This window comes from Cetorhinus maximus, chromosome 12, assembly GCF_964194155.1.
Source record: "Cetorhinus maximus chromosome 12, sCetMax3.hap1.1, whole genome shotgun sequence".
Lineage (NCBI taxonomy): Eukaryota > Metazoa > Chordata > Chondrichthyes > Lamniformes > Cetorhinidae > Cetorhinus > Cetorhinus maximus.
The window spans coordinates 2,499,405-2,514,932 of NC_135890.1; the positions used below are offsets into that span (position 1 = coordinate 2,499,405).

The 15,528-nt window shown below is 43.7% G+C and overlaps 1 protein-coding gene across 5 annotated transcripts in view; it reads right to left on the reverse strand.

The window, feature by feature from the left end:
- Positions 1–15,528, reverse strand: part of LOC144687166 (semaphorin-3D-like) — a 380,732-nt gene that overhangs the window by 131,341 nt on the left and 233,863 nt on the right. For all 5 annotated transcript variants that reach the window (XM_078552912.1, XM_078552909.1, XM_078552911.1 and 2 more), the window contains 2 exons: positions 8,041–8,169; positions 4,379–4,521 (listed from right to left, as the gene is read on the reverse strand). In XM_078552912.1, coding sequence (XP_078409038.1) covers positions 4,379–4,521; positions 8,041–8,169 — 272 coding nt within the window. The remainder of the gene's footprint in view (positions 1–4,378; positions 4,522–8,040; positions 8,170–15,528) is intronic.

Consider the following 15,528-nt stretch of genomic DNA (forward strand, 5'->3'; position numbering starts at 1 on the left):
CGATTCCACACTGCTTCCTCACTCTGGGTGCTATATCTATACTGTAGCCGTACACACAGTTCCCAATGCCTGCAGCCCAGGACTGCTCCGGTGAAGACATGGCCCTGAAAGCCAAGAAAAGTTCAGTGACCCGTCACTGGAATGCTGTGGAGGCCCCGCCATGATGTCCTCTACCCCTGCTCTGGCCACAGGATGTCCAGCAATCTCATCACTCCGGCTTAGTAGGCGATGGCAGTGGTGGTCAGTGCCAATGCTGCACAGAAGAGGTTGGCCATCCAGTGCAGAAAGAGGATGAATGATCTCATCCGTGCAGCCAGGGTAAGGCAACCATCTCATCACTCTAAACTCACACACTCACAAGCCCATCACACATTCACTGGCATCTCACTCACTGCCAGCTCAAGGGATATTATCACTCACTCTCTCTCACACAAACCCTCACATGTCAATTTGGCCTCATCTCCTCTGGAGACTGCCTCCCCAGTCCTCACCACCTTGAAGCCACTTGCACAGATCAACATGTGCCAGATACCCCCCCACCTTTCCCCAGTACAGCCCTCGCCCTGCAGCCTCTTCCCTTGCCCGAGGCCACTTCTCCCCTTTCCCCAAGCAAGACCTAGCCCTGCAGCCATTGAAAAGCCTCCCCCACCTTACAGCTGGTCTGGTAGGCAAAGATCTGCCCATGAGCCCCCCTAAAAGTGACGTGGTGCTGCCTGTGGAGCCTGGTGCTGAGACTGCGAGTGCCCAGAGCAAGGTGGGCAAACAAACCTTGAAGTCCTGAGTGAAGTGCAGCTCACCAGGTGCACGTCGCTTATGTACAGTTTTGAACACGCGGTGTGCAATCATACCCAGACGATCCAGCTTGGGGGAATGAATCCGGTGAGCAGGGCTTACAATGAGATGCTAAAGCATTGAAATTAGATTCCCAATGTGCGGGAAACACGGCCCTGCCATTGACAGGTGGAGCGGACGATCGTGATCTGGTTTCACAACGGTGTAAAACTGATTATTGGCCTTCTCGCCATATTGACTGTTCACGGCCGCCATGACGCCCGCCACCAATGGGATCGGACCATTCCGCCCTATGAATCTGACAGCCCAGATACTTTTGTTTATCCACACTCTTCAATATCATTTCCAATGAGTATATATTCATATCACAATCAATGAAAAAAAATCACATTTTGCCATAAACACAGACAAACATATCAAAAACTAGAATGCTCACTCCGTTATATTTTTCAGTTATTATGCTCCAACATACTGTGCTACATTAAATTTTGGACATGGATCATATAATTTCTATAGTTTACCGTCAAGTCCTGAGAGTGCGTGCGCTCTAAGATCAGGTCAATTGAACACTCAATGTGAGAGTCAGTGTTTGAGATAAAAGTAAGCTGCGCTGTGTTTGATGAAGCCAATATCTAAGGGTGGGACAGGTTATTTTATTGATCTACGTGCCAGACTTCCTCATTGTGCTGCCTCGAATGGATGGAGCAGCTGCACAAATGTTTTTTCAATCTCCCATGTATATCCTGTGCACTGAGTTACCTCACTTAATCTGCACACAGCACTGGGCACAATACTGGAATTTTGTTATTTTTTATTTCAATGCTACATTCAACTTAATAAAAATATTTAAGCCCAGGTTCCTGCAAATCCTTTTCAACAAATTCCAAAACACTTTTTCGTGTACATTTTAATGTTATTTTAATTCATTCGCAGGATGTCGCTGGTTTGGGTCTTACTAAGAGATGGACATGCAAATTAATTTATATTTTGAATTTAGACCAGACCAAAGTGAACATGAACAGGTGATGGTTGGACCTCCTGGATATGAAGGAATATAAACCATCATAAGAATATTTTTAAATACATTACCAGAGACCTGTGTATGTTTGTCTATCTGCCCTCTTGACTAGATCAAGTTTCACAAGCTTAGGAGATCAACACACAGTACAAATAAATCTGTGCATAAAAAGCAATTTTTGTACACTGGCACTCAGTAGAGCAGCTGGCTCAGGCAAATTCGCAGTGTGGAAGACAGCCCCACACCCAAGGATTTTCAGTATGGTGAGGTAGCTGGAACCAAGACCAGTAGAATGCCCAAATCTTTGCTTCAGTGATGCTTGCAAGCATGGTATAAAGGCCCTAAACTTTAATTTTCGCAGCTAGGAGATACTAGCCGACAGCAGAGGAAAATTATGACATCACCTTTGACCAGCATGGGCCACCATGACTATCAAAGGCTTCAGCAACTTGGCAACAGGTGCCCATACCAATAACAGCAGTCCACAACGACACCAAATAATTACTTCATATGCAGCTCTTATAACAGAACCTGCCACTCACCAATTGGTCTTTCCAACCGACAGCAAAACTGCACCATATGACGCTACCCTGTCCCCAGTTGAGCTGATTTGCTATGTGGCCATCATTTTACACAGATGGAGAGGTGGCAATGCCAAAATAAAGATTGTTATATGGAACAAAAACTGAAGCACAACTGAAATGTGGACTGTAACATGTCAAAGCTACAGCAGAGCCAATGAGTGTACTGAGAAAATGAGAACTTGCCTTCATATCACACTGTTCCGTCGACTAGTAGCCTAGGGTTTTTGCTCAACATAGAAAGAGGAAAATCAAATAGAAATTTCAGAAAGTTTTCAGCTTTAACTGTGGTAAAAACCCTAGTTTGTGTTGAGCCAGCTGATGTTAGGCTGGGCTTGAACTACAATTGATTTCAATGTTCACAGACAAAGGAAAGGAAAAACCCAACCCAGGATTCCCAGCCTCTGACCTGCTCTTGCAGCCACAGTATTTATATGGCTAGTTCAGTTCAGTTTCTGGTCAATGGTAACCCCCAGGATGTTGATAGTGGGGGATTCAGAGATGGTAATGCCATTGAATTTCAAGGGGCGATAGTTAGACTCTCCCTTGTTGGAGATGGTCATTGTCTGGCACATGTCAGCCCAAGCCTGGATATTGTCCAGGTCTTGCTGCATTTGGACATGGACTGCTTCAGTATCTGAGGAGTCATGGATGGTGCTGAACATTGTGCAATCATCAGTGAACATCCCCACTTCTGACCTTATGATGGAAGGAAGGTCATTGATGAAGCAGCTCAAGATGGTTGGGCTGTTGATTGAAGGGGATCAAAGGTTATGGGGAGAAGGCAGGAGAATGGGGTTGAGAAACGTATCAGCCATGATTGAATGGCGGAGCAGACTCGATGGGCCGAATGGCCTAATTTCTGCTCCTATGTCTTATGGTCTTATGGCTGAGGACACTACCCTGAGAAACTCCTGAAGTGATGTTTTGGAGCTGAGATGATTGATCTCCAACAGCCATAACCATCTTTCTTTGTGCTGGGTATGACTCCAACCAGTGGGCAGTTTTCACCCTGATTCCCATTGACTCCGGTTTTGCTAGGGCTCCTTGACACCACACTCGGTCAAATGCTGCCTTGATGTCAACTCTCACCTCACCTCGGGAGTTCAGCAATTTTGTCCATATTTGAACCAAGGCTGTAATGAGGTCAGGAGCTGAGTGGCCCGGACGGAACCCAACCTGTGTGTGTCAGTGAGCAGGTTATTGCTAAGCAAGTGCCGCTTGACAGCACTGTTGATGACCCCTTCCATTACTTTACTAATGATCGAGAGTAAACTGATGGGGCGGTAATTGGCCGGGTTGGATTTGTCCTGCTTTTTGTGTACAGGGCATACCTGGACAATTTTCCACATAGTCAGGTAGATGACAGTATTGTAGCTGTACTGGGAGAGTTTGGCTAGGGGTGCAGCAAGTTCTGGGGCACAATTCTTCAGTACTATTGCTAGAATATTGTCAGGGCCCATAGCCTTTGCACTATCCAGTGCTTTCAGCCATTTCTTGATATCACATGGAGCGAATCGAATTGGCTGAAGACTGGCATCTGTGATGCTGGGGACCTCCGGAGGAGGCTGAGATGGATCATTCACTCAGCACTTCTGGCTACAAATGCTTCAGCCTTATCTTTTGCACTGATGTACTGGGCTCCCCCAGCATTGAGGATGGGGATATTTGTGGAGCTCCTCTTCTAGCAAGTTGTTTAATTGTCCACCACCATTCATGACGTTGGAACCATGAAGTAATAGCCTCTCAGCACTCACTATCTAGCCTCATAAGAGTTTGCTTCAGGTACCAGAGGGCTGTTGTGTGTGTGCAGTCACCAGAAAGAGTTACTGTCTTCAGGGAGGAGGGAAGAAAACTGCTTGCAAAGTTAAAGGTTCTGTCATTTAATGAACTGTGGAGTTTATCAGAATGACCTGCATTGTGTGAATAAAGTAACTCCTCACTGTACAAGCACAATAAACTAGCAATGTTACAATTCTCCACCTACCTTACAAACCCGTGCAACCCGAGAAAAGATGGACTTGTCGGAGGTGCTGCTGTCCTCTGTTGCTTCCCGAAAGAAAAAATATATCTTATCATCATCTGTATTGTAGGTGTCCGGAATGGAAAATGCTCCGATAAACTTTGCTTCTGTAAATAAAAACTTGTCACTTAGCACATGGAGAGACACACTGAGGAACATATTTTAGAAACTGCAAATGACCACTTAACATACAAAGATTTGTAAAACCATCAATGATGGCCTCTTGCTTTCAAAATTACGTTTCTTTTTTTTAATTCATGTAGTCTCCCCTTCATTTCCCTTCTTGTGTTTGCTTAAAACAATCACAATCACTGGGGAAAAGTGTTTTGCCTCATCGCCAGTTGTTATGTTCTAACTATGGATCGTTTTGTTCGTGAACCAGTTGCACACCTATCTGTTGGCAGGTGAGTCGATTACAATATACGGCAGACGCAGAGACCAATATGAAATGAAGCACATGCTATTTATTTACACAGACAACAGAGCATTAACATGATATGTGTTTCTCCAGCCAGACCTTACTTTAGACTAACATTAACATGGTAGCCCACACTACACAGCTATTGGGTCTTACAGTCATGTGGTCAAGCTGCTCACAGTCTCTTAAAGGTGTATTACACCTCAGATTACCACAAAAGAATACAAAGTCTTATGGTGCAGTGGATAGCATCCCAGCCTCTGAGCCTGAAGCTATAAGTTCAAATCCCCACCCCAGGACTTGATGGCCATGGATGGCACATTTGTGGTATGGCCAAAAAAGTTGACTGTAAATCCTTCGGACACACTTATGGCAGGTGGTAAGAGTGGGAGAGTTTCCTGGTCAGCCAGAATCTGCAGAAGGCGGTGATAAACCATTTTTTGAGTGGCACTGGCACCCCATCCTTCATTAATACTGTTAGCCTTTTTTGGTCTTACTGGAAATACACTTGGAGAAAATAACATAGTCTAAAACTGGTAAAAGAGTAATTTTGGATAAATGTCAGGAAGAACAGAATCACAGAATTACCGTGCAGAAGAGGCCCTTCAGCCCATCGAGTCTGCACCGACATGTGAGAAATACCTGAGCTACCTACCTAATCCCATTTACCAGCACTTGGCCCATAGCCTTGGATGTTATGACGTGCCAAGTGCTCATCCAGGTACTTTTTAAAGGATGTGAGGCAACCCGCCTCCACCACCCTCCCAAGCAGTGCATTCCAGACCGTCACCACCCTCTGGGTAAAAAAGTTTTTCCTCACATTCCCCTAATCCTCCTGCCCCTCACCTCGAACTTATGCCCCCTTGTGACTAACCCTTCAACTAAGGGAAACAGCTGCTCCCTGTCCACCCTGTCCATGCCCCTCATAATCTTGTACACCTCGATCAGGTCGCCCCCTCAGTCTTCTCTGCTTCAACAAAAATAACCCATGTCTATCCAACCTCTCTTCATAACTTAAATTTTTCATCCCAGGCAACATCCTGGTGAATCTCCTCTGCATCCCCTCCAATGCAATCACATCCTTCCTATAATGTGGCGACCAGAACTGCACACAGTACTCCAGCTGTGGCCTCACCAAGGTTCTATGCAACTCCAATATGACCTCCTTACTTTTGTAATCTGTGCCTCGATTGATAAAGGCAAGTGTCCCATATGCCTTTTTCACCACCCCACTAACATGCCCCTCTGCCTTCAGAGATCTATGGACACACACGCCAAGGTCCCTTTGTTCCTCAGAACTTCCTAGTGCCATGCCATTCATTGAATACTTCCTTGTCAAATTACTCCTTCCAAAGTGTATCGCCTCACATTTTTCAGGGTTAAATTCCATCTGCCACTTATCTGCCCATTTGACCATCCCGTCTATATCTTCCTGTAGCCCAAGACACTCAACCTCACTGTTAACCACCCGGCCAATCTTTGTGTCATCCGCAAACTTACTAATCCTACCCCCACAGTCATCTATGTCATTTATATAAATGACAAATAATAGGGGACCGAGCACAGATCCCTGTGGTACGCCACTGGACACTGGCTTCCAGTCACTAAAGCATCCTTCTGTCATCACCCTCTGCCTCCTACAACTAAGCCAATTTTGAATCCACCTTATCAAATTACCCTGTATCCCATGTGCATTTGCCTTCTTTATAAGGCTCCCATGTGGGACCTTGTCAAACATTTGAATGGACTTTGAAGTAAAGTAACAGAGGCAAAAGACAATTAAGTGGGGGAGTGTAAGATTATTTTTTTGGATGGATGAGGCTAATGTAGGACAACGTCCCTCACCTGTTGTTACCTGGTGACCAGAGCTGGGGCCAAGTCTTCTCAGTTGATAAGAGTGCTCAATGTAGGGAGGCCAAGAAGTTGTTTCATGAAGTACGGGTGGAATAATGTTTTACATTAGCCTTCCATTTCATCCATACACAATCCATAAACTATTAATTGCAACTTCAGTCAGTGCTACTACCAGAAAGACTGCTTTGGTTGGAGTATTCAGCAATTGCATATCTTCAGCTCCATTATAGTACAGGTACCAGTTCTTAGACTTGCATCTGTGTATGTAATATCATCTCGAGATATGTTACTGTTGTAACATACCTTTAAGAGAAAGTAGCATGGCACCAATTTAAGGGAAGAATGTCGTGTGACCCAGCTTCAGTTTCACCTCAGCCTGGAGCGGAGGGCACACACTCACAGACCTGCTGCTGATGTCCTCAAGCTTTCTATCCGTGTGTATATGCTCACATGTGCCTGGAATTAATAAATGAACCCATGCGTTTGCACAATCCCTTTTGAGTGATTGGTGCCTTTACATCATTATAAGGCACACCACAGTTGCCTGTTTTACATTGAACTGAGTTTAGTGATAGACATGCCTGGATGTGTGCACAGAGTTCCACTCCCTCGGAGCTGAATTATTTAATACAGCAGGAGTTGGCAATGCTTCTGTCATAATATTAAAGTAGTTTAAGTTGCTATAATTTACAAGAAATCTGCTTTGTCAGTGTGAAAGCTGAGTGGTTTGAGAATACATTCTGCAGATGGTCTCACACTTCCCGGATAATCCATCTGCCTCCATATTTTATTGTCCCCTTGTGTTGATGTGTATCATAAGCTCCTCCTCCTTGAGGTACCATGCCCTAAGAAGGTGTTGGTGACCATGGACTTCCATTGGATGGTCCATGGTTATGCCTGGCAAAGTACTGCAGTGGTTTGCTATTGCCTTCTGCAGTATGGCTGACCAGGAAACTCTCCCACTCTTTACCACCTACTCTAACATGACCAAACAGATTCTATCAACATGTTTGGCCACATTATGACCATAAACTCCTACTCCTTAATGCAAAACACCGGTGTAGTGGTAACATTTATCATCTGTATTTGCTTTAATTTTCTTAGATAATGCATCTGCTGAATGGGTACACTGACTCAAGTGAACAGCAATAGCTTATGAAGACATATTTCCAATCAAAACCGTGAGCATTTATCGGCTTAAGCATTCATGAATTCACCAGCATCATATGTAACCTTAGTGCACGTGATATAAAAATGGTCCAAATCTCAACACTATTTACTTGACCTGCACTAGGCTTTATTTAATAACTTAAAAAGAGTATTTCTAAGCAAACAAGTAGCTATAAGTTCATACCATTGAGCCAGTAATGCTCAGAGAGGTCTGTTCGAATGTAATGCCGATTGGAAGGTGGTCCGAGGGAGCGGGTGAAAGCAGTATCTCTGCCGTGAAAGTCGGAAGCTGTACCAGCATAAAGGTATTCTCCTGGAAATAGATGATGGGTAAAAATTAAATCCAGTCAGGCTACAGGAGAAATCATTTCATCATTTTCACACCAATCAGAACAGTCAAAGATATGTGAATGTGCTTTTTTGGTCAACCCTGTTACCATGAGAACAGTCAGGGATCAATACTCCTGCAGTCATTCCAAAAAATAATGAACAAAGAAAAGCAAACTGTTGATTGCTGGTCTGCACGTGTTTGATATATTTGGCATGGAGTTAATTAAGGCATCGATGTCTTGCAATTTCGTCACTTTTCATGAACTACATTGATCATCAACTTTCCTTTCTGGTGCACGGTCTCCAAACTTCACTGTGTTAAATCTGTTATTCCTCTGAAATTTTGTCCAACTCATTCTATAATTTTTAAGCTGCCTCTTCTGATTCTATAGGCCCTCCTAGTTTGAGAGTATCACCTGCAAAGTTGACTACTTTTCACTGAATTTTCAGCAAAGGAGGAGATCCTACATTGCACTAATTCACTACAGTATCAAATTTCTCTTAAACCTCTTGCTTCCTTTCTTTATGTAAGGGGGTGGGGGAGGGGGAGAAAGAGAAGCAGGACATTATTCAGTTTTCTCTTTTTGATTTTAACCAGGAAGGAGATGGCAGGGACAGTCTGTCTATATCACAAATCAGAAAACATCTTCTCTCTCTTAACAGACAAAAGATCATAAGATAATTAAGAAATAGGAGCAGGAGTAGGACTTCTGGCCTCTCGAGCCTCCTCCGCTATTCAATAAGATTATGGTTGACCTGGTTATGGTCTTACCTCCACTTTCCTGCTGGTCCCCATAACCCCCAACTCCCTTGTCGATCAAAAATCTGTCTTACCCAGCCTTGAGTAAATTCAATGACCCAGCCTCCATTGCTCTCTGGGGAGGAGAATTCCAAAGACTATCAATCCTCTGAAGGGAGAAATTCCTCCCCATCTCCGTTTTAAATGGAAAACCTGTTGTTATTAAACTGTGCCCCTGGTTCTAGATTCCCCAATGGGTGGAAACATTCTCCCAGCATCCACCCTGCCAAGCCCCCTCAGCATCGTTTATGTTTCAATAAGATCGCTTCTCATTCTTCTAAACTCCAATCAGTTCAGGTCCAACCTGCTCTAACTTTCCCCATTCGACAATCACTTCATCCCAAGAATCAGCCTAGTGAACCTTCTCTGAATTGCTTCCAATGCAAGTATATCGCTCCTTAACTAAGGAGACCAAAACGGTACACAGTACTCCAGGTGCTGTCTCACCAATCCCTGCACAGTTGTAGTAAGACTTCCTTACTTTTATATTCTATCCCCTTTGCAATAAAAGCCAACATCCCATTTGCCTTCCTAACTACTTGCTGTACCTGCATACGAACTTTTTGTGATCTATGTGAAAGGACACCCAGATCCCTCTGTACCACAGCGTTCTGCAGTCTCTCTCCATTTAAATAATATTCTGCTTTTCTATTCTTCCTGCCAAAGTGGACAAGTTCACATTTTCCCACATTATACTCCATCTGCCAAATTTTTGCCCGCTAACTAATTATCCCCTCTTGCAGACTCCTTGGGCGAGATTTCCAGTCCCATTTCCCACCTGAAATCAATGGACCTTTTGCTGGTCCGTCAAACTATCCATCCCGCCCGCTTTGACTCCTGGAGTGGGCGGGACGGGAAAATTTGGGCCTTTATATCCTCACAATTTGCTTTCTCACCTATCTTTGAATCATTAGCAAATTTGGCTGCAATACAGCCTGTTCCTTTATCCAAGTCATTAACATAGATGGTAAATAGTTGCGGTCCCAGCACTGATCCCTGCTGCACTCCACTAGTTACAGTTTGACAACCTGATAATGACCCACTTCTGCTTCATGTTAGCTAAGCAATCCTCTATCACCCCCAACACCACGAGCGCTTACCTTGTGCAGTCACCTTTTATGTGCACCTTATCAAATGCCTTTTGGAAACCAAATACATCTATATCTATCGGTTCCCCCTTTATCCACCCTGCTCGGTACACCCGCAAAGAACTCTGAAAAAATTTGTGGAAGCACAATTTCCCTTTCGAAAAAACTCTGACTTTACCTGATTGTAATGTGATTTTCTAAATGTCCTGCTAATACTTCCTTAATAATGGATTCTAGTATTTTCCCAATGACAGATGTTAGACTCAGTAGCCTATCGTTTCCTGTGATCTGTCTTCCTCCTTTCTTGAATACTATAATGAGTAGCACTATGGACAGCTGCTATTCGTTTCCCAGTTTGTACCACTGCACGTATGTTTCTGAGAACAGGTTCTACTAGTCAAGAAAGTAAACTTTAATGCTAGCACCCAATTTCTGTATTTATAACAGTAACACTATTGAACAACCACTCATGAAAGACTGAGTGTTACACAGATGTGAACCTCAGTGGGTGGAAAGTATCGCAATACATTGTGCCAGAGGTGTTTTCTTGAAGTACAAAAAGCTGTCTATGCTGGGGGAGAGCTGCTGTATCAAAGTGCTCGCTGTACTACATGCTCTCATTTTCTTGCTTGTACCGGGAGATTCTTCTCCATATTAATGTGATACGCTTTAAAATATTTCCAAATGTTTTCACTGAAGAAAAAGTGATTATAAAGAAAATATATTTTGGATTAAAGTAAGGTTCTATTTGAAAATATTTTCAGAGCAAATATCACAGTGTTATTTCAGAGGATATAGCACTTTACAAGGAGTAAATTCTCATTTTGCTGGTTCAAAATATGTGAGAAATATGCATTTACAAAGCAAAACACATCGAAACAGGAGCTGCTGAAATGGGTTGATTCTTCTGGGCCAAGACATTTTCCTTTTCAAACACTTGAACTTTAACCAAACAAATGAAGTGGTCATCGATACCCTTGCTTCCTCTAACTGCCCCTTAATGGAGCTGTTTACAGCTGCCATCAAATAGACCACAGGCCTCACCATCAGACTGGTATTAATTGTATATTCCTGTAGGTAAATGTCACATTGAGGAATGAACAACATAATTACTATTTACCCACCTGACTAACCATGGCCATGGCCCATCCCAGGCTGCCCTTTCTCAAGATGCAGTTCTTAACATTCTATTTATCCCTTGGTGGTCATTCTGCCCCGCATTCCTTGGGGCCAGGCGAAATGCATTTTTAACAGCAAGAGTTTCAAAAATGGAAGGATCCCTCTGATGGTCAAGAAATATTACCAACTCTAACGTTTAAAGATAAATATATTTGTTTCTCTTCCCTCCCACCCCAATCCCTTTCAGGTGTCCAGGTAGGAGGAGAGATGGGCAACAAATTCTGCAAGTGTTGTTCTGTGGCAAGATGATTGGAGCTGACCAAGTACGTCTTTCATGTTAACCTGAAATGCTTTAAAATATTTCCCAACTTCAGCACTAGTAACTGATCCCTATATTTAGCAAAAGTAACAAATCATACAATCGCTCACGAAATGTTTAGACTGAGCATGACACAGATGCAAACTTAGAAGTATCACAATACATTGTGCAGGAAGTATTTTCCACCCCTTCTGGTGGGGAGATATTGAACTCATGTTCAGCATATCCCCCTGGGCCGAGCCAGTTAAGGGGCGATGGCAGGATTGTGATGGAATGTCACTGAGCCGGAACTCCAGAGGCTCAGGCTAATGCTCTGGGGGCATGGGTTCAAATCCCATCACAGCAGCCAGTGGAATATAAATTCAATTAATAAAGTCTGTAATTGAAAGCTAGCCTCAATAATGGTGACCATGAAACTATCATTGATTGTTGTAAAAGCCCATCTAGTTCACTAATGTCCTTTAAGTAAGGAAATCTGCCCTCCTAACCTGGTCTGGCCTACACATGACTCCAGACCCACAGCAATGTGGTTAACTCTTAGCTGCCCTCTGAAATGGCCTAGCAAGCCACTCAGTTCCAGGGCAATTATGCCCACATACCATGAAAGAATTAAAAATAAAGTAACCTGCCCTATCAAGAAATGTGGGTTTCCTGTGTGTCGATGTGTAAATATACTGCAATTTATATGATTTTTTAATAACTGCACAGAAATTAGTGTCAAGGGAAAATATTTGACAAACACTAAATATAAAAAGCAATATTTTCCCTCCTAATGTCAATAACATTAAAGCAAGAAGTAAACAAAACTACAGATTTTATCTGGAAGATGTTTTAAAAAATAATTTACAATAGATTTTCCTGATAATTCAGTGGTTATAACAGCTATACTAGCTACAGTGTTGAGGTTTGAGTGCAAGGTCCCTGTTCAATCTCAAATATCTGCTGAATTAACTGATACTAAGGGCACTCAGAGACAGTACCTTATGTTCAGGGATGGGAAAAAATAACATCAGACATGCTCCATTTTTTAATCAGCGTCCAATAAACCTAAAGCATAATCGGCATGTGGGGATAGGCTGCAATGCTACCCATGGTTAAACTGTATCTGACAGTTTGCTGATTGGTTTGCTTTTATTTCAGATTAGCTAGATCATCAATAAATATATAGACACAGAGATATAGAGAGACAGGTATCCAGGGGCTTGTTGACTATTATAGATGTTGTTGCCCCTGCAGTTGGATTAATTGATCTATCAGCTGTTGCTATAGCCTTAGTAAACCTTGTTTAGTAGAATGCTGGGCATGTGTTCAGTGTTCTCTACGCTACTGGGGAACATATGAACAGTTTGCTTTGATTTTCTTTATGAGTTTCTGAAGAAATAACCTTCTTGAAACAGCCACTGTTATTATTCCCCTCATCAATTTCTGTGGTCTTTGCAACAATCTCAGTGGAAAACATTTGATAGTAATTATTAAGGGTGTTTTTGGCAGCTCTCTCATTCATTAACAATGAGCACAGAAGGTCTAGCTAGTTGAAGAGCAAAGTAAAGCTGCACTGTCATTACTAATGTCTGAAATGAGTAATTGCAAGGAGGGGGTTTCCACAGACAGTTTTCAGACTTTATCCTGAAACAGTGCTGCTTTCTCTGAGCTAGAACTGCTCTGCATATTTCCATCATTTTATCATAACTTGTTTTCCGACTCAGAAATTAATCTTTTGGTACCAAGGCTGCACATTAACATAATAGACGGAATTTTCCGTGCCCGTGGACATCAGGTTTCATGGCGGGTGTGAGCAGACAATATGCCAGAAAGGACAAAAATTGGTTTCACACCGTTGTACAACCAGTTTGTGATCATCCACTTCGCTTGTCAATAACGGGCTGTGTTTCCCATCGCTGGATGTCGGGAATGTCATTTCAATATATCTGCATATCATTATCAGCCCTGCTCACCGGAATCATCCCCCACACCAGATCATCTGGCTACGTCAGTGTGATTGCACACCAATGCCTTTCACAACTGTACATAAGCGACGTGCACCTGACGAGCTGCACTTCACTCGGGGCTTCAAGGTTTGTTTCTCTACCTTGCTCCGGGCAGCACTCACAGTCATCAGCGCCAGGCTTCGCTGGCAGCACCACATCACTTTTAGGGGGGCTCACGGGCAGGTCTCTACCCACCAGTCCAGCCGTAAGGCGGGAGTGACTTTTCAATGGCTGCAGGGGTAGGGCTTGCTGGAGAAGGGGGAGAAGTGGCCTCAGGCAAGGGAAGGGGCTGCAGGGCGAGAGCTGTACTGGGGAAGGGGGGTAACCCAGGGTGTGTGTGGGGGCACATGTTGATCTGTGCAAGTGGCCTCGAGAGGGTGAGGGCTGAGGAGGCAGTCTCCAGAGGAGATGAGGCCAGATAGAGATGTGAGGGTGTGTGTGAGAGCGTGAGTGGTGATGTCCCTATGTCCCTTGAGCTGGCAGTGAGTGAGATGCCAGTGAATGTGTGACTTGTGAGTGTGTGAGTTTAGTGATGAGATGGTTGCCATATCCTGGCAGCACGGATGAGATCGTTCATCTGCTTTCTGCACTGAATGGCCGACTTCTTGTGTGCAGCATTGGCACTGACCACCACTCCCACTGCCTTCCGAGGTGGAGCGGCGAACGGTGAGACCGATAGGCCTCCTGCGGCCAGAGTGGGCGTAGACAACATTGTGGTGGTCCTCCGCAGTGTCCAGAAGATGTCCCAGGGATGCGTCACTGAATCGAGGGGGCTGCACTCTTCTTGGTTTTTGTCTTCACCAGTGTCCTCTTGGGCTGCAATCATTGAGGAGCAGGCACACAGCTGCAGTTTAAACATGACGCCCTGTGCGAGGAAGTGGTGAGCTAACTGTGTGGCTGGCAAACTGAAGGCCACCCGCCAGTGAGATGCCGTGTTTCCTGTGGTTGCATCATTTTGAGGTGGAAATGTGATAATATGGAGTGAAAAGCCGCCATTGCGGCCGGCAAGTAAAATGTCCTTTTTCCTGCCCGCTACCACACTTTCTACAAATCTGGGACAATTCCACCCAATATTTCAGACTAACTGCCAGGGTCCATAGTTTGGAGTCAAAGTGAACAATAATCCATGAATTATTCTTTTGTCTTTGGTTGAATTAAACTTTGAATGATAAATTGAGGTCCACAATACTGAGGAATGTTGTATAATTTTGCAGCGATTGTCAGTGTTAAACTTCTCTACATCAGGTATGGTAAAGATTTGAATGAGCATTTATATACTTTACTCATCATAGTAAATGAAACCTGACCAGAATTTCACAGTTCGGCAACATATGGTTTATTTGTCCTGTGAAGATTTTTTAAAATTTATTCTTTCATGGGATGTGGGCATCACTGGCAAGGCCAGCATTTGTTGCCCATCCCTAGTTGCCTTGAACTGAGTGGCTTGCCATCACCATTTCAGAGGGCATTTAAGAGTCAACCACATTGCTGTGGGTCTGGAGTCACATGTAGGCCAGACCGGGTAAGGACAGCAGATTTCCTTCCCTAAGGGTTCATTACGACAATCAGCAATGATTCCATGGTCACCATTACTGAGACTAACTTTTAATTCCAGATTATTAATTGAATTTAAATTCCGCCAGCCATGGTGGGATTAGAACCCATGTCCCCAAAACATTAAGATAAGAGCAAAATACTGTCAGACCTGCTGAGTTTTTCCAGCGTTTTTTGTTTTTATTCCCCAGTACATTAGCCTGGGTCTCGGGATTACAGATCCAGACATTATCACTACACCACCATCTCCCCCAGATTATGGAATGATCACAAAATAATTGTGTTGACTGCGATGTGTAGTTTCAAACCACATGTTTTGTGAACTTAATAAGGTGAGAGTCCTGTTCATTATTAGGGGACGGAGAGGTGAGATAGAAGGAGCATGAAACCTACAGACTGACTCAGTAACGATACACAGACATAAAACCATCCCAACCCATGCACCTCTGTTAAAATCCGGCACAGGTAGGGAGAA